The 16,562-nt window shown below is 42.0% G+C and overlaps 3 protein-coding genes across 8 annotated transcripts in view; 1 reads left to right on the top strand and 2 right to left on the bottom strand.

Moving 5' to 3' along the window:
* LOC6530396 (cuticle protein 7) overlaps window positions 1-7,493 on the top strand; it is a 29,690-nt gene extending 22,197 nt beyond the window's left edge. The window contains exons 1-2 of one of the 2 annotated variants that reach the window (XM_002091286.4): window positions 4,682-4,999; window positions 7,027-7,493. In XM_002091286.4, the coding sequence (XP_002091322.1) occupies window positions 4,940-4,999; window positions 7,027-7,401 (435 nt within the window). In that variant the 5' untranslated portion in view covers window positions 4,682-4,939 and the 3' untranslated portion in view covers window positions 7,402-7,493. Of the gene's footprint in view, window positions 1-4,681; window positions 5,000-7,026 lie in introns of those variants that run through there. The other variant, XM_039372607.1, reaches the window with a different exon arrangement.
* On the bottom strand, window positions 5,059-6,136 carry LOC6530397. Its single transcript, XM_002091287.3, has 4 exons — window positions 5,990-6,136; window positions 5,828-5,890; window positions 5,587-5,760; window positions 5,059-5,249 (listed from the first exon to the last, which is right to left on the bottom strand). Exons 1-4 carry the CDS (start codon window positions 5,991-5,993, stop codon window positions 5,149-5,151), a joined length of 342 nt encoding a protein of 113 aa, XP_002091323.1. The 5' UTR covers window positions 5,994-6,136; the 3' UTR covers window positions 5,059-5,148.
* Window positions 7,494-7,613: 120 nt separating the features above from the next.
* On the bottom strand, window positions 7,614-16,136 carry LOC6530395 (polycomb protein Asx). 5 transcript variants are annotated; one of them, XM_039372602.2, is made up of 11 exons: window positions 16,042-16,136; window positions 14,619-14,930; window positions 13,621-14,548; window positions 12,960-13,563; window positions 12,747-12,839; window positions 12,620-12,685; window positions 11,786-12,558; window positions 10,321-11,712; window positions 9,937-10,257; window positions 9,638-9,878; window positions 7,614-9,097 (listed from the first exon to the last, which is right to left on the bottom strand). In XM_039372602.2, the coding sequence occupies exons 2-11, from the start codon at window positions 14,849-14,851 to the stop codon at window positions 8,757-8,759; spliced, it is 4,992 nt and encodes a 1,663-aa protein (XP_039228536.1). In that variant the 5' UTR covers window positions 14,852-14,930; window positions 16,042-16,136; the 3' UTR covers window positions 7,614-8,756. The 5 variants fall into 5 exon arrangements, with proteins under 5 accessions (XP_039228536.1, XP_002091321.1, XP_039228537.1 ...); XM_002091285.4 differs by having other exon boundaries at window positions 15,736-16,132; XM_015197180.3 differs by having other exon boundaries at window positions 8,963-9,097; window positions 9,607-9,878; window positions 15,736-16,133.
* Window positions 16,137-16,562: the final 426 nt, after the last annotated feature.

The raw sequence follows: 16,562 nt of genomic DNA, 5'->3' as shown, positions 1-16,562 counted from the left end.
ATCCGAGAAGCCCCCTCTTCATACGCCCCGCTGGCAACCGACTGGGCTAAGTGCTCCGTAAGCCTTGAGGTAGGTCAAGTAAAAAATTTCAACCAGGCCAGTAAAGGGCAGCGAACACACCGACTGCTCTGAATAATGCAATTAACATGGCGCAAAGCCGCGCTGCAAGACCATGAAATATTAAGGACCAGATGCACGAAGGCTTAAAGCTGCCACGAGATTCGCCGCCGAAAGTGGCAGATACTTCAGCCTCTTCCGAGGAAAAGGTTGCTTACATTATGATTAATATTCGATCCTCTTGAAACAGCACAGCCGTGATTTATATAGAGATGTTGGTTTCGAAGAATCGCAAATGTGTTTTAATATTTTTGTCTTTTAATAGTTTTGTTTATATTTGAAAGGAAAAGTACAAAGAAATCGAAGTTCGGTAAGTAAACAGATAGAAATTTCTTGTTCATCTTTTGGACACTCGTTGGCTTGAGAGGTGTTGTGGCCCATAATATTTGCCACTCAATTTACATATTGTAAGGCACCCAATTGTATACCCTATCCCCAAAATGCCCCCCTTCATCAACTATTTGGCATGCAAATGTGTGTGTCTGTGCATAATGTCCCCATTGTTTTTGTTGTTGTTGTTGTTTTTGGACGTTTCTGTATCGCACATTCGGTTTTATTGCATTCCTTTTTCGCACGCACGCGGCCTCAAGTCTTCAGTTCGTACTCCTCTTCTAAATGTCAGCTGTCAAATATATATACATACATACGGACCTTATATAGATATATCGGTGCAGGGCCACACTTAAAGAAATATATATATCAATTGGTTAGGTTAATATATTAAGTAGCCCGTAGGAAACCTTAAAACGCTCTTGTACCAAGGAATAAAAAAAAACAAGAGAATTATAAAATAAACTACCCGTATGAAAAGCATTAAATTCCTCCTTACGATGAATTTTAAGTAAATGAAATAAAATTAATTCATAAACAAATTAAATACAGCAGGCTTAATTAACTAACTTTTGTAAACATTCAAAAATAATAAAATGAACAATGTCTTTTAAACTTTATCAACAAATTTCAATAATTCAAAGCACATTTCTCCGTGTGCACATGCATACTTTGTATCCATAAGTTGGGAACTTTTGCCACAGTGTCCTTGAGACGGGTGTGTGCGTGTGAGTGTGTGTGTGTGTGGGAGTGTTTCGTCTGTTGCCAAGCGTCTGGGTTTTTGTGTTAGTGGACAGCTGTTAAAGTGACAACATCGCGTTGAAAATTTATGCGATTGCTTATAAATCGGATTTATTTAGATATGCAGGCTAGTTATTCATTGATGATACCGGCAATTCCAGAAGCGTGTTTAGAGCAATCGCGTAATCAACATCGAGTTTTATAAGCCTGGTTTACTGACTCCAGGCACGGGAAGTGACCCATAAAAAGTGAATAAATTCCAAAAGTGGTTTTATTTCAAGACACTTTGCCGAGAAGATTCGAATTGATAAGTGTAGAAGATGAAACATACTTTCCGTCAGTTCCCCAGCGATACAAATACCTAATAGGATTTGATATATACAAATAAATAAAGGTATAACCGTATTATGTTTTCCAACTAACAAACTCTAACCCAAACTTTGCCTAATGAAAGGAAAATCAACCCACTTTGTGTAATTTCCCACACAAGCCACTTAATCGCAATATAACAAGTTGATGGATATCAGACCAATTACTCAAATCATTAACATAATTCCGATTATTCGTATGGATTCCATAGAAGCGCTACAAAAAAAATGCAAATCAAAAGGTCATTGAATCGCCCACAAAAGCGTAAAGAAACTGAAGTCGCCCCGAAAGACATCATTTGTATGGCCTGGCCATAATCACAAATAAATAATTAACAAATTTTGATTGAAAATGTCAAATTGCCATAGCCCTGAGCTAAATCCGAGACGCTGAAGACCCACGAAGCCAACAAAAAGCTGTGTATGTCTGTATATATAATATGAGTAAATTTGCATAAAAGCGGCGATAAAAGAGAGCGCCAAAGCAATTTGTCAATGTAACGCCCAAGGGACTGCCCCGCCTTCTCATATCCCCTCCGCCCCCTCCCCCACACACAGGCTGATAAGTGGGCTTTTGGGGAGAGAGGGGGAGTGGAGAAAGGGGCACAGGAGGAGGTGGTGATAGCGTGCTAATTTGCGAAGGCAAAGTCAAAATAGAGCCATAAATATGGCCAATGTTTGAAGTGGTTTCCTTTCCTTCCGGAACACAACACGCGCTGTCTCTTTCTGCAGCACCCCTACACCCCTCTCTTTCCACCGCCCGAATACCCCTCTCTTTCGCACATTGCACATCATTAAGCCGACAATGTATAATTACACATTTATCGGTAAAGCAACCTGATGACTTGTGGAGCGGTCTCTCACCTTGAGCTTTTCACATTGATTCCAACTGCAGGCCAAAAAACCACTCCGAAAACTCGTCTGCCATCCCGATATCATTGAATTCACCATTCGTGCAGCAACAATAAAAGTAAAATAGTAAAAAAGAAAAAATAAAGGTAGTTAACTAAACTGTTATTACATCTGCGATTCATAGAAAGACCAATGGTGAAAGGTGGCTGGGAGGGGGGTAAGGTGGAATCGAATCGAAAGTGGAACGAACGGAAATATAGCAAATGAAGCACTCGCACCGTGGGCCCCACAAGGAAAACTTTGGACCTGCCCAAATGGGGCATCAGAACTTGAGGGTTTCTTTTACGTGAGGGAATTCTCAAGAACCCGAGGAATTCACTTTTTCAAACGTCTGCTATCGACTAACTGAGTGCATCGACCCTGTTGTGAATGTTTAATTGGTCATCAAATGCAGCTGTGGTTATACCCGTTACTCGTAGAGTAAAAGGGTATACTAGATTCGTTGAAAAGTATGTAACAGGCAGAAGGAAGCGTTTCCGACCATATAAAGTATATATATTCTTGATCAGGATCAGTAGCCGAGTCGATCTGGCCATGTCCGTCTGTCCGTCCGTCTGTCCGTCTGTCCGTCTGTCCGTCTGTCCGTATGAACGTCGAGATCTCAGGAACTACAAAAGCTAGAAAGTTGAGATCAAGTATACAGACTCCAGGGACATAGACGCAGCGCAAGTTTGTCGATTCAGGTTGCCACGCCCACTCTAACGCCCACAAACCGCCCAAAACTGCCACGCCCACATTTTTGAAAAATGTTTTAATATTTTTTCATTTTTGTATTGGTCTTCTAAATTTCTATCGATTTGCAAAAAAACTTTTTGCCACGCCCACTCTAACGCCCACAAACCGCCCAAAGCTGCCACGCCCACACTTTTGAAAAATGTTTCGATATTTTTTCATATTTGTATTAGTCTTGTAAATTTCTATCTATTTGCTAAAAAACTTTTGGCCACGCCCACTCTAACGCCCACAAACCGCCCAAAGCTGCCACGCCCACACTTTTGAAACATGTTTTGATATTTTTTCATTTTTGTATTAGTCTTGTAAATTTCTATCTATTTGCCAAAAAACTTTTGGCCACGCCCACTCTAACGCCCACAAACCGCCAAAAACTGTCCTTCGCACTTACACTAGCTGAGTAACGGGTATCAGATAGTCGGGGAACTCGACTATAGCGTTCTCTCTTGTTTATGAACTGGAAAGTTATAAAAAAAATCATTATTTGCACTTCACATAAACTTAAACACGCAAAAGTACATAATTTACTTCTATGCTTATTTTTAGTTGCCAAGTTCGAAATACATGAATATGACCTAAAGAGCGGCTTAAATTATAATTAAGGAACTACAAGGCAATGTACGCAAATTTTTCAAATGACAATCATTAACAATGCCAGTTACCAAGTTTCAGTTTATTGTGGTCAAAACAATGGCTACAATTTAAAAGGAGGAAGCTCAAGAAACGCATACCATAATTGCAATGATTAATTTGAAGCTACAAACCACCTGCTTCCCACGCTTATTAGTACATTTATTTTGGAGTTTACACACTTCCACGTTTCTCAAGAGCAAAGTTGCCCCATGGACAAGTGGCTCCACCTGATTTTGAACCAAAAAACCAATAAATGGTAATTCAATTAAGCCGTATCTAAATCAGCAACGAAGATTGCCCAATTTTTCCACTGTAGACTCCGAGGTGGGTGAGCCCAAATTGCATTCCAAAACCCGAATCCTCCAGCTGTTGTCGAGTGGTTTTGGTTATGGCGCTGCTGATCCAAAACCCGAAAAGGGTTTGGGTGCTCCAAACACAACGTAATGCTCCACTTACTTCCTCGAACACACGAACCGAAATGTGCTTTCAATTTGCACAAAACTCCGCCACATACATAAATTACATAAGTTGACCATAAAACCTGAAGAAACGGAGCATTTGCAGGAGAAGAAGCCGCAGAATGGGTGAGGTACATAAGTGCACCTTTTTGGAGCAGCTCTTGGAAACTGGTTGACCAACTGACCTTGAAGCGGCTTGGAGATGGGGCCACTTACGCAATGCAACGTATACTCGGTCGGCGATTCCAGTTCGATCTTCCTCACGATCTACACGAAAGTCAACAAATTGCATCTACCCCAACAACCAGATTGCAAAATTACATTTGAAGTAGTTTTTTATTTTGGTGTTGATGCTGAGTTTTTCCCCCAACAACAAGACATGCCAGATCTTTGACTTGTCAAAAATGTAAACACAAACGTCTCTGGTGGGGAAAAAAACAAAAATAAATACAAAAAGCTAAAAAGATGTATAAAAGCCGAAGCGACGTCGCTGTCGACGTCGCTGCCACCGCCGCTTTTTGGCCAGCTCTCAAGTGCGATATAAAAGCCCGGCCACAAGCCGCTCAACGATCCACAGTCCAAAGTCGCTTGCAGCGAAAGACATCTATCTATTCCCAGTGCACAGAAAGTTGAATCGCCCCAGAAAATATGTACAAATTCGTGTTGATCGCCAGCCTGCTGGTCGCCGTCTGCATGGCAGCTCCTCCCGTGAGTGTTAAGAAATATTGCAAAATGTTGGATTAAATAAGCGGAACTATCAATACAGCTTACGGCCTAAAAAGTATTTATTTTGTGACAAAGTTATGAGTTTATAACGTGATGTTGCTGTCGTGTCCATTGATGTTGCTGCTTGGCTTTCACGATCTCACGCACTTGGGTCGCTTGGTGCTGCGATCCATTTCGCATTTCTCGAAGCTGCCGCACTTCACATTGCCGCAATAGCTGCCAGTAGCTCCAGCTAGAAAATTATTCAAAATTAGATAATAATAGAATCTCGTTTAAGGAAAATATTAAAAGTAATATCAAGGAGATCAACCCTCAGTAAAATTCAATTAGGTCCTACAAAGAATTATTTATTACATTTTTATGCATAAAATCAAGGTTATCCACAAAGATGATTTTAAATTCAACTCAAAAGTTTATACTGAAATGGGGTAGATATTTTTAATCTACGAATACCAGACCAAAAACGTTTAATATGTTAATATAGCTCTTTGAACCACTTGCCCTTCGGATTATACAACGCTAACGTCATCGTTTATATAGATAGTATGGATAGTATATAGAAAACTTACAGTTCTTGCTGCCGAAAGGCGATTTATCGGCACCGGAATTTCCCAGCACATTGGGTTGAGCACAGCTGCGACCGTTGCACAAATTCGGGCAGCATTTTCCGCCAATAGCACTGCACTCGCTGTCATGCAAGCACTTTGGGGTACAGTTTTGAACCTTGGTGGATGAAGGACAATCTGCCGGAAAAACGTGGGGTTTTCCCATCATAAAAGCTCCAAAAAAAAGCTGAAAGCCAACACTTACCACCCGCAGCAAAGGCAGCAACCACACAGGCAGCAATTAACAGAGAAAGAAAGCCGAGCTTAACTGAAATTATATAAATGTAAAGGCAAATTCTTAGTGGTTCCGCATTTCGCATTTCGTACGAGTATTTATAGCTATATATGAATTTGTATTTGGACCTACCCATGATGATAGTTGAACGTCCGCTGCGTTACTATAGTTAACATCGACTGGCGTTCAACGGGCTTTATATGCCCCGATCGGCGGTTTCGAGTCGAACAAGTTTTCTGCTTATTTGCCTTTGTATTTTTCATTTTTCACTTTATTTTTTGTATACGAGTATATTTTACCTCCCCAACTTGCCTTGACGAGAGGTACTAAAAACAAAGGAGAGAAACAACACGGACAAAAACAACAGCAAAGCACTTATCAATTTGACTTTGAATTTACATACGAGCAGGATGGATATAAGCGATATCTGAAGACGCTACCTCGAAAATATATTCAGTTGAACATCTCTGCAATTTGATGTACTTTCATAAAGGTTTTAAGAACTCAAACGCCTTTTAAAAAAAGTTATCGTTCCGTTAGAGACTCTGTAAAAAAAAATATTTTTATAGATGCCAAATGGTTATAGCGCATGAAATAAGTCTTGAATCTCTATCTTAACTACATCGACATATTTCAATTACTATTTCCGTTCGTGCACTTGAACAAAAAAAAAGAGGAAAATGTGTCAAACCGTCGTAATGAATTTGTCATTTCTTCTTCTTCGAATTGAACGATGGTTGAGTCATCCAGACACAAAGTGCGTTTATACGGGACTCAGAAAGTCTAGATATTACATTTTTGAAAATTTAAAAACAGAAAATTACCTTTTGTATGACTTGCTTGAAGTGATAAAGTCACATGCTATAACTTGGACAGTCATGTAATAGTTTTGTAGTTCAATTAAAATATTATAGGTCGCATGATCGATTGTAGGAAATGGCGAGTCCCGCTGTCTACTTAACCGAACCTCAGTATGTAGATTTCAAGTTTAGAAACTGGTACAATTTATATTTAAATTAAACTTGAACAAAATTTACCAAAAAGGGGGCGTGTTTTGTAAGCTTGGCCGAGAGCTTTAGGCTTCTAGTCGAAACTAACAGCTATCTATTATTATATCAGATTAAAGATACACTTGAAAGTGCACTCATAAAAACATTTGCATTTTGCAGCGCGAGGAAACCGAAGCCGAGAAGTTAGAGAGGGAGGAGTACGAGAATTATCAGAATGAAAACGCCCACTACTCATTCAATTCCCAAGTGGATGATAACATCAACGATGGACAAATCTCGCGTACCGAGGAGCGCGAAGGAGGCACTGTTCGTGGTTCCTACAGCTACTTCGATGGCTATGTGAAACGCCGTGTTGAATACATTGCCGATAAGAATGGCTACAGGGTGCTCAAGGACGAGATGGAGGAGGCCGGCAATGGCCCAGTGTTCAACCCCGAAGGCCAAGCCGTCGTGGAGGGATCTCTGATTGGCAAATACTCCATCAAGTTGGACAAGACCGACGACGAGAAGCACTACAAGGACATTCATGCCTAGGACATTCATGAACTGAGGATTTCTAACATTTAGAAAAGAACTGAATACTTTGTAGACCCCTAAAGTAGAGTAAAACACCATCTGAACAAAAATTGTAATTCATCTCCCAAATAAAATATTGAAAAAATGTAGAACACACACCTGTAAAAATCAATTCCACTAAATAGCAAATATCGGAAGCCCTGTTCCACTGATACTTTCTTATTTTCAAATTTATTTGTAATAATGTTTATGTATTGGTTAATTTTGCGGTGAGTGCATTTAGGAGCAAAATGTTCTTCGTTTAAGTTTTGTTTTTGAATTTAGTTTAGATCGCCATTGCTTCTTTTGCTGATGTTGCTGTTGATTTACTGGCTATAATTTATGTAGTTTCCTCATAATGTGTTTGGTTTTCCGTTTATGGTTGATCTTTTTTATAATTTTCATTGTATTTTTGTATTTATCAACAGTTTTAGCCTAACATATAGGGTCTCGTTTAGAAATCAATTACGTGTATTACAGTTACGTTTATACGCTACATGCTAAAGAAATGTGGGCATGAAGAGTCTTAGATCGTTTGGGTGGATAATACTAAACTTAAGAAATTACAAATTATAGCCTAAGCGCTGGGCCAAAGCGTTTTTAAAATACATTATGAATATTTCATAAATTACACGGTAAATTAAAGTATTCTTAACTAAGAATAAGTATTGATCACGATCGCATAATCAAAATCGAACCAACCAAATCACGCATATACAGCGATCAAATTATAAAAATATAGTCATCAGAAGTGAGTGAGTCCATATGCTAACCTAACCTCGCACGTACTTCATAATGTTTTATATAAATTACATTTAAAACATAAATATTTACATTAGAATTAGTTCTTTAGTTTTCCATTGTTTACCTATGCCTTTTCTTCGATCATACTTGCTTTGTTGTATTTTAAATGATATCCATATCAAGTTCTATTATTTTTTTTTTTTAGTGCTTGTGATATCCTTAAACAATCACAAAAAATAACGAGTATCTTAAGGGATATGCAACAAGCACAAAATAGACAACACTAGCTTGCATTTTAGGCTTAACGTCTCGATCCTATCTTTATACAAAAAGTGTTATGAATTGCCAGTTTTCTTAGTTTACATGAATTGCAAATGAATTATAATTACATTTATGTATTGTTGCCATTGCAGTGTGTCTGTCTGTGCGTAAGCCTCTGCACGTCCGTTGTTTTTTAATTTGTTTGTTGTACACTTGGTTTTTGCTATTTCGCTTTGATTGCTATAGTTCACAATTCAAACATTTGGTACCTCTCTACTGGGATCGACTAAAGATACGGGTCTCTAAGTAACTACAATACGTTATCCATCTCATCTAATCACACAAGCGACGCACAGCTTTGCCGCACCGATGCAGTCGTCGTGGCAAAAGGCTCCGCACTGCTGGCAGATCACCATTGCATTGAGTGAGCAGGCGCAATTGTTTGCCGTGGCCGTAGCCTCATTGCCCGGAGGAGTGTTTTCCCCGCTTTGATGCAATTGCAGCAATGGATGCTGATGGCCAGATTGCTGCGATTGTGGCTGTTGGTTGATCGGCGAAGCTGCTGTAGTTGGAGATGCGTTGGTCGTCACTATGTAGTTGTTCCCAGCTTCCATAAGTGCGACGGCCGATGAGTTGGAATTGCTGCCGTCAATGTAGGCGATGTTGGGTCCTAATTGGAAAGAAAATGCATTTATTAATATTACGTATATGGCATGAAAGCGCGACTGTTTGGATAAATACTTACAAATAAATTAACTAATCTATTAAATATAAACATATTTATTAACAAGGTGTTTAGCAGTAGCTGTATTTACTACACAATTTGATACCGAACATTTTGTGGGCTATTACTTTATCCCAACTGTACAATTTTAATTTTGCATTTTATGAACTTGGAAATTAAAAAGAAATTAAATACAAATCATATACATATGTACAGTATAAATTCGCAAATTGTAAAAACTAAAGTAATATCGGGATTTTCTATTAAATTTAGGGGCATTGACATCGCTTAGATCAAAAGTACATGCAACTAGGCTAGATAATATAGAAAGTATACAAGAAATTCGATCACGTAGGTTAATCTAACAAATCTAAGCAAAACAAACTAATGACTGCGTGCCAATTATGGTAACATGACCAATGATGAATTTGTGGGTGGTGATTTGAAAGACGTACCTCGCTAACCACTAATAATACACCAATTTACCTGCAGCGATATTGCGCCGCACAATATTCGCGGCTGTGCCTACATTGCCCAGCGGCTGCGGCTGCTGATGCGGTTGCTGCTGCTGCATTTCGTGGTGATGATGATGCAACGCATCTGTGGCGGAAATTGGTGGTGCTATAACGTTCCCGCTGCCAGCAGTTGTGTCCACCGATGCTGGACGCCCGCGTCCACCAATAGGAATGCCGTTTATGCTGTGCAGCGGATTTTGAACAGTAACGAACTAAATGGCACAAAAATGAGTATACAACAATCAATTGAAACTAAACATTTCGTCTTACCTGGTTTTGGTGCATTGGCGGGGCACTGGAGGCTCTAGGCGCTTGATTGTCAGCTGCACCCACATTCGCCCGGTGAACGAGAACATATTGTCCATTGCCATTCTGGTGTATCAACTGCTCCGGTGCAGGCTGCTGGGGATTTTGTACAGGCACTGGCGAAGTCGTCGACTGGTGATGCTGCTGAAGCATCTGCAATTGTTGAGCGGTGGCTGTTGCTCCTCCAGGTCCGGGACTGAACACATGCCGGATGAGCGTGGTGGGTGACGGCTTCCGTTGGACATATTTCTTCCTTGGAAAACCACTCATTCGGGGTCCAATGACCTGGAATACCATAGGATTAAGAAATAATGAAAATAATCTTGATATATTTTTATGCTACACTACCTTGTATACTCCCGGACGTCCGACTCCCATTACATTCGGCGGCAATCCAGCGGGCAGAGCTCCAGCACCAACTGCCCCACTGACCAACAGTTCCTCTTGCTTTATTACATTTTGTGGTGGTGCTGCCGCGACAGCTGCTGCCATACTCCCACTGGCCGTCGTTATGTTGGACATGGGTGTGGCAGCCACCGTTGAAACATTCAAGGTCACAGGGTTTATAGGCGCTGGCGCAGTGGTTGTCGTCGGCTGATGCTGGTTGAGAATCGCAGCAGGCGGTCGCAATTGAGCCTTGAGATTCTCGCGGTTTGGACTATTCTGGATTACTGCCTGGCAGATTTGATAGCTACGCTCTAGATTTACTGCACCCGGTGGTAACCTATTGCTGGTTGCCTTGCGCCCTTTTCCCGTTGGCATTTTTGGCTGCAATCTTTGCTGGGCAATAGTGGTTGGCACTCCCGATGGTGGCAAGGTTTTCATAGTCAGCACGTTGGGTAACTGCTGCATATTACTGTTATGATTTGCCAACTGTTGTTGTTGGGCCGTCTGCTGCTGGGGGGCAGGTACTGGCGGAGATTGCTGCTGTTGGGCGCCCGACACAGCAACAACATTGGCGTATGCGGACGGAATAGATGCGGTATTTGCTGTCGTTGCTGCTGTGGTAGGTGATGCATTGGCAGGACGCGTCATTGAGATGATGTTCAACGGCTTGGCTATGAACTTAGCCTGTGTTGTTGGGGGCGCAACATTTTGCTGATGTTGTTGCTGCTGCTGTAGGAGATTGTTGTTGGCGGCCTGGGCCAGTAGTTGCCGCTGGTGCAGCTGCGCCTGCTGCAAGGCAAACTGCTGAATCTGCTGTTGCTTTTGTTGTGCCGCAGCCTGCTGTTGATGCTGTTCCAGTTGTTGCTGCTGCTGATGTTGCTGTGCGATCAAGTTAGGAGACAAGAACTGCTGTGCTCCGTTGCGGAGAGCCACTGGTAATGTCTTGCCCAAGGAATTGCTACTTGTTGCTTGCTGTTGCTGCTGCTGTTGTTGCTGCTGGTGCTGTTGTTGTTGCTGTTGCTGCTGTGCTGCCGCCGCCTGAAGCGTGAACTGTTGCAGTAGTTGCTGTTGTTGCTGCTGGCGTTGTTGTTGCAGCAGAAAGTTGCCAATTATCTGACCATTGGAATCCACCAATATCTGTCTTTGCTGCTGTGCATTTGACTGAGCGTTCTGTGACGGCTGTTGCGATGTTTGGTGCGGCATTTGATTAATGGTGAGACTATTGGTGCTACTGCATAGGCTTAGGTTGTTGCTGCTGTCGTTGCTATTGCTACTGTTGGTTATCACAGTGCTGGACACTTCCATTTCGGCAGCAGACATTGGTACAGCATCACAGATCATTTCCTGGCCGATCTAGAAATGGGTATTGTAAAAAAAAGGTTTAATAAAATTGGATGTTAGTAATGTTTTCATTGAATAGACTCACATCATTTCCAAATTCGCTTTGGGCTTGCGGCATAAACGAATGCTGAGCCAATTGGACCACTTCCTGGAGATGCAACTGTTGATGATGCTGCTGCTGATTTTGTTGCTGTTGATGCTGCTGCAGTTTGTCCACTATCTCGCGGACAGCTTCGCTGTCTTCATCAATTATCTGCTGATCTTCTGACATACACTCTACCACTTCGTCGTCTTCATCCTCCTCTTGATCAACCTCATCTTCGTCACCAAGCACATCGTGGCACACATCATTGTGCATTATGTCGTCGATAACGTCGGCATCTTGCACTACATCCATCAGATCAATAGCTTCATGGCTTAGATTACGCTGGTGATCTCCGCTTGACTGCGAACTGCTTAACTTGATGTCACCAAAATTCCAATCGTGCTGCACATGCTGGTACATTTCATTGGAGTTTAACTCCACTGGTAACTCCTGTTGCTGCTGCTGCAACTTGGCCACAGTTGAAAGCATGGCTTGGACATTTGCCAACGTGGTTTCAGCCGCTGCTGCCAGCGTCAGTGGAACCGTTGATGCTCCGGCCGACGATGAAGTTGTGGGCGCGGTCGTCGTCGAGCCGGAATTACTACTGGAGCATGATGATGACATGGAGGCGGAGGAGGATGAGGACGATGTGCAGCTGGTCGATGTAATCGAACTGGCCGGCGTCGACCCAGAAATTGAGCTTGCAATGGGGAGCGGTGAGTCCTCCGGCTTATCACTTAGCTCTTCCAGTTTATTAGCTGCAGTTGTCGCCGCTGCAAAAGAAAATATTTGTCAGTTTATATTCGTTTAATACTTAAGAATAACTTTGATTACTGTTGGACGATGAAGATGAAGTAAAGAAGTTGTGATTGATGGTGGATTGATGCTCTTGAAAATAGGCTGGTTAAAACCAAGAAAGAAACATTAGTTACTTATTCTTGCAATTTTACTACACTCTTACCGTGATCGAGAGTATCTGAGAAAACAAAATCATGGCTATTTGTTCCTGTCGTTAAATCTGCCTCGTTTGAATTGTCCAAAGGCGCTTTGGTTTCTGAAATTATAGTAATGCCAGCTTAAATAAATCATTTGTATGCTTACTCTTTACAAAACTAAGAACTGCAATTTTCATAATATTCACGCTCAGAATAGTGGTTTGATAACTCTTACTTACCAGCTGCTAGTTCGACGTTTTGCAAGTAGCTTACAAATTGGTTGGCCACCTCCGGATTTGTTGCTGACGCTTCCGGCTTTGGCGTGTGTGGGGTAACAGCTGCAATTGCTGGCGTAGTAGCCGCAGATGCAACGGGCCCCACGTTTTCCTTAGCATCCACTTGATTCATGGCAACGATCATCTCCTTACTGCATTCAGATGGCTCAATTTTATCACAGGTACTGTTGATAAGTGGCTGATGCTGACGCTGATGCTGCTGCTCGTCCTTGATTTTCGTTTCTTCTGCGGCGTGATCGACCACATCAACCTCTGGAGTTGCGACAACATTCCCTGACGCATTAGGAACAATTTCGGCCATTTTCGGCTGCTTGCTGTCCTTTGATGTGCTGGGCAGCTCGTCGAGATCATCGTCCAAATTAATGGTCGCTATCGTTGTGGGTGCCTGCTTGCGCTGCGAAGGACTGCTCGATGGACGTTTGAGGACGCGGCGTTGCTGTTCGTTAAGCACATTGTTCTGGCTGCCAGTGACTGGAAACGTGCTTGATTTATCTGCTACTGCCACTGCTACCGTAGTTTTAGCTGATGTCGTTTCGCACTTTGTGCTCTGCAAGTTATTCAACAATTAACTGGGATATAGATATTATGGAATTCAGGAACATACCAAATCAAATTTTAATTCAGTCTCATTATCACATGTTGCTTGTTGCAGTGGTTTTTGTTGCGAAGTCGCTGGTGGTTTGGGCTCACTCTTTATGCTTATCGAAAGCTTCTGATCCTTGGTATCGCTTTCTAACTTCTCCTTCCCCCTAGAATTCTTTTCGCCCCAGAAGGGCTCGAAATGTTTCAGCTTCCAGGGATCCAACTTGTTCTTTTCGCGCTCTGCTTCCGTTTTAAGTTTCAGCTGGTTCTCGGGTGTAAACTCGCCTTCGCTTAGTCGTTCCCGCCACTCCAAGCAGGCTCGGGCAAAAAACTCGTTGTTTAGACAGGAGGCACTGAGCCTTATAGCCTCCGATGGACTGCCTCCACTTCCGCTGCCGCTTGGCTGCTCTAGTTCGCTGGCCTCGCGATCCACGCTGGGCAGCAATTGTATGAGATTGTACTGATAGAGCGGCGGCAGCAGCGAGAACGTTTGCTTGTTCAACAGCGCTCTTAGGTTGGTGGAGGCCAGTATGGAGTCGGGGGTCTCCAGGTCGATCTTGCCGTCTTTTGTTTGCTCAATCTGCGCTGCTGTCGTCAGCTTCTTATTGCTCCTCCGACGAGGCTTAACACTAAAACCGGGTATGGAAGCCAGGACCTCCCGCATGGTCGAAGCTTGGGAGGTGCCCGCTTTGCTACCAGGTGAGATGGCGGATGGATAGCTGGCGGCGGCTTGGGCCTGGGCCTGTGCTGCGGCCGCTGCTGCTGCTGCCGCCGCTGCTGCTGCCGCCGCTGCTGCTGCCGCTTTGACCTGTTGCTGTTGCTGAATGCGTCGGCTACATATTAAACGCGTGGGCGGGGCAGGAGCGGAGCTGACGGGTGCTTCTTCGCTGGGCGCCATCGGCTTCTTCTCAGGTGGTATGGGTTTCACGATAATGCGTGGCAGGTGGCGTCTGGAAGAAAAATTAGTATCGAAAGTTAGAAAATTTTCGTCGTGCTTGGGTAAATCGTTTGAGAACTAACCTGAGACTATGTGTGTGCTTGGTGGACGGTGACACTTCCAGTTGCTCCAGCGCAAGAGGATCCTTCTCGTCGTCGTCCACCAGGTTCACATGCTCCATTATCATTGTAGGCGGTGGAGCGGCCAACAGGGATTGCTGCTGCAGCATCGGCTGGTGATGCTGATCCGCTTGTGGAATGAGAAGTTGTTGGTGCTGCGACGACGTCGTCGTCGTATCCGGCGTAATGGTTTTCATTGTTAATCGCTCTGCCTAATCTATTTACAGCGAACTTTTGATCCATGCACCCATGTCAAGCAAGTTTCTTCCGCACATACTAGAGATGTAGAGGAATAGAGGGTTTAAAATAATATTATTTTTTGGTCTGTTGTTACAAATTAAGGAACAGAGCTTTACTTCTATACGTCAAAGGGCTTGGCTTACATTGTAATACAATACACAAAAGTAATTTAGCTAAGGCTTAAGTAAAGTTTGTGGCACCATATATTGCAAAACATGTTTGTTACCATTATTGAATTAACTTTTTTAATTTTTAATTTATCGTTTGATTTATCCGAGTAGTTGCTCAACCAATACTGTCTGTTTTAAGCGCTTTCAAGCATTCCAGTCGAATTTTAAATGCCAGATTAGATGGAAAAACTAGTTTTTGGCTCATATTAAAGTGCACGAAATTAATCCTGATCGCTGCACTAACGAATTGTCCATTTTAAGGCAAAAAGTGTCTGTATAATTTTAACGTAGCGCCCTTTGTATATGTAGTACCGTCATCTGTGTGTATGTATGTGCGTATATATTTCGTTAGAAGTGTGTGCGTGTGTTTTTTTTATATGTAATCGAATTGCGGCTATGCCGAGATTTTTCCGTTTGTTATGCCTTAGTTTTAATTATCGTTTTAGTTTTCCTCTCGATTTTCCTCACTCGCCAGCAGTAATTTTAAACAAAACAACAATGTAACAGCAGTAACAACAACAAATACGAACGACCTGCAAAGTTGGTTATATTTTTTTCTCACGCACGCATACACATACACATAAACACACACACAAATGCACACTAGCACAGCGGAGAAGTAGAAAAATTAGTTTTGTTCCTATTTAAGTAACTCTTTGCGGGTATTTTACCTATTTATGGTACGGATTTTGATCTGTACTAGAGCACTATCTTTTGCATAATACCGATTTCCGCCTCGTTAATGGCTCACTAAATTAAATATTGAATGGGGGAAATGTGAATGCCAAACACACAAACAAAGCAGCTACAAAATGATTCTTTTCTAGCCAACTATGCCGGTCTCTTTCTGGCGCACGCGTTTTCCCTATCGGGCGGAGCGCCCGTTTCTCTCGCACACTCACTACGCAGAAAAGCTGCGTTTAATTGAATGAAATTGTTTAAGTTACTATAATACAAACACTCGTCACTAATCACACCAACTAATTAATGTTTTTTCGTGGCCAGTTTTAAACGCAAAACGCTCGAATTTCTGGCTGCCCTGCCAAGTGCGATGGGGTTGTTGATGTCGCATCCGATACATCGGATAGGAGCGGACGTATTTGCGCATTCACTGTTCCCGGACCAGGGCTGGAAACTATCGATTCAACGATCTGCTCAAGAAGTAGCTAGAAAAAAAGCTAACAAATATGAAACGTACAAAGCGGTTATAAGATTTAAACTAGTGAAATCTATTTAATATATTTGCTTATTATTTATAATGTATGCAATGTAAATATTGTGTACTTACATTCAAAATAGTTAAAAAATTAGACCGAATGTACGATAAATACTTTCAAAAACTCTAGACTTGTAACATTTACGATGTCTGCCTTTCACATGTTTAAATCTATAAATTGAGCTTTTATGACGTCAAATATAATTAATAAGGAAATAACTAACAAATCAGCTAAAAATGGCTAAAAACAAGGCAATGCAGAAAAAAAGCCAATATGGTATT

This window comes from Drosophila yakuba, chromosome 2R, assembly GCF_016746365.2.
Source record: "Drosophila yakuba strain Tai18E2 chromosome 2R, Prin_Dyak_Tai18E2_2.1, whole genome shotgun sequence".
Lineage (NCBI taxonomy): Eukaryota > Metazoa > Arthropoda > Insecta > Diptera > Drosophilidae > Drosophila > Drosophila yakuba.
The sequence above is the reverse complement of the archived record's forward strand: the minus strand, read 5'-3'. Positions and strand labels throughout refer to the sequence as shown.

Bases quoted from the DNA above. Each gene is read 5' to 3' on its own strand.
- LOC6530395 (XM_039372602.2), bottom strand. From the start codon at position 14,851: ATGAAAACCATTACGCCGGATACGACGACGACGTCGTCGCAGCACCAA. The intron at 12,559-12,619 runs GTAATCAAAGTT...TTTCTTTTGCAG, and splicing joins TTCATCTTCATCGTCCAACA to CGGCGACAACTGCAGCTAAT. The intron at 9,879-9,936 runs GTAAGACGAAAT...TGTGCCATTTAG, and splicing joins CGCCAATGCACCAAAACCAG to TTCGTTACTGTTCAAAATCC.
- LOC6530397 (XM_002091287.3), bottom strand. The intron at 5,761-5,827 runs GTAAGTGTTGGC...TTTTTCCGGCAG, and splicing joins TGCTGCCTTTGCTGCGGGTG to ATTGTCCTTCATCCACCAAG. The intron at 5,250-5,586 runs GTAAGTTTTCTA...ATAATTTTCTAG, and splicing joins GCCTTTCGGCAGCAAGAACT to CTGGAGCTACTGGCAGCTAT.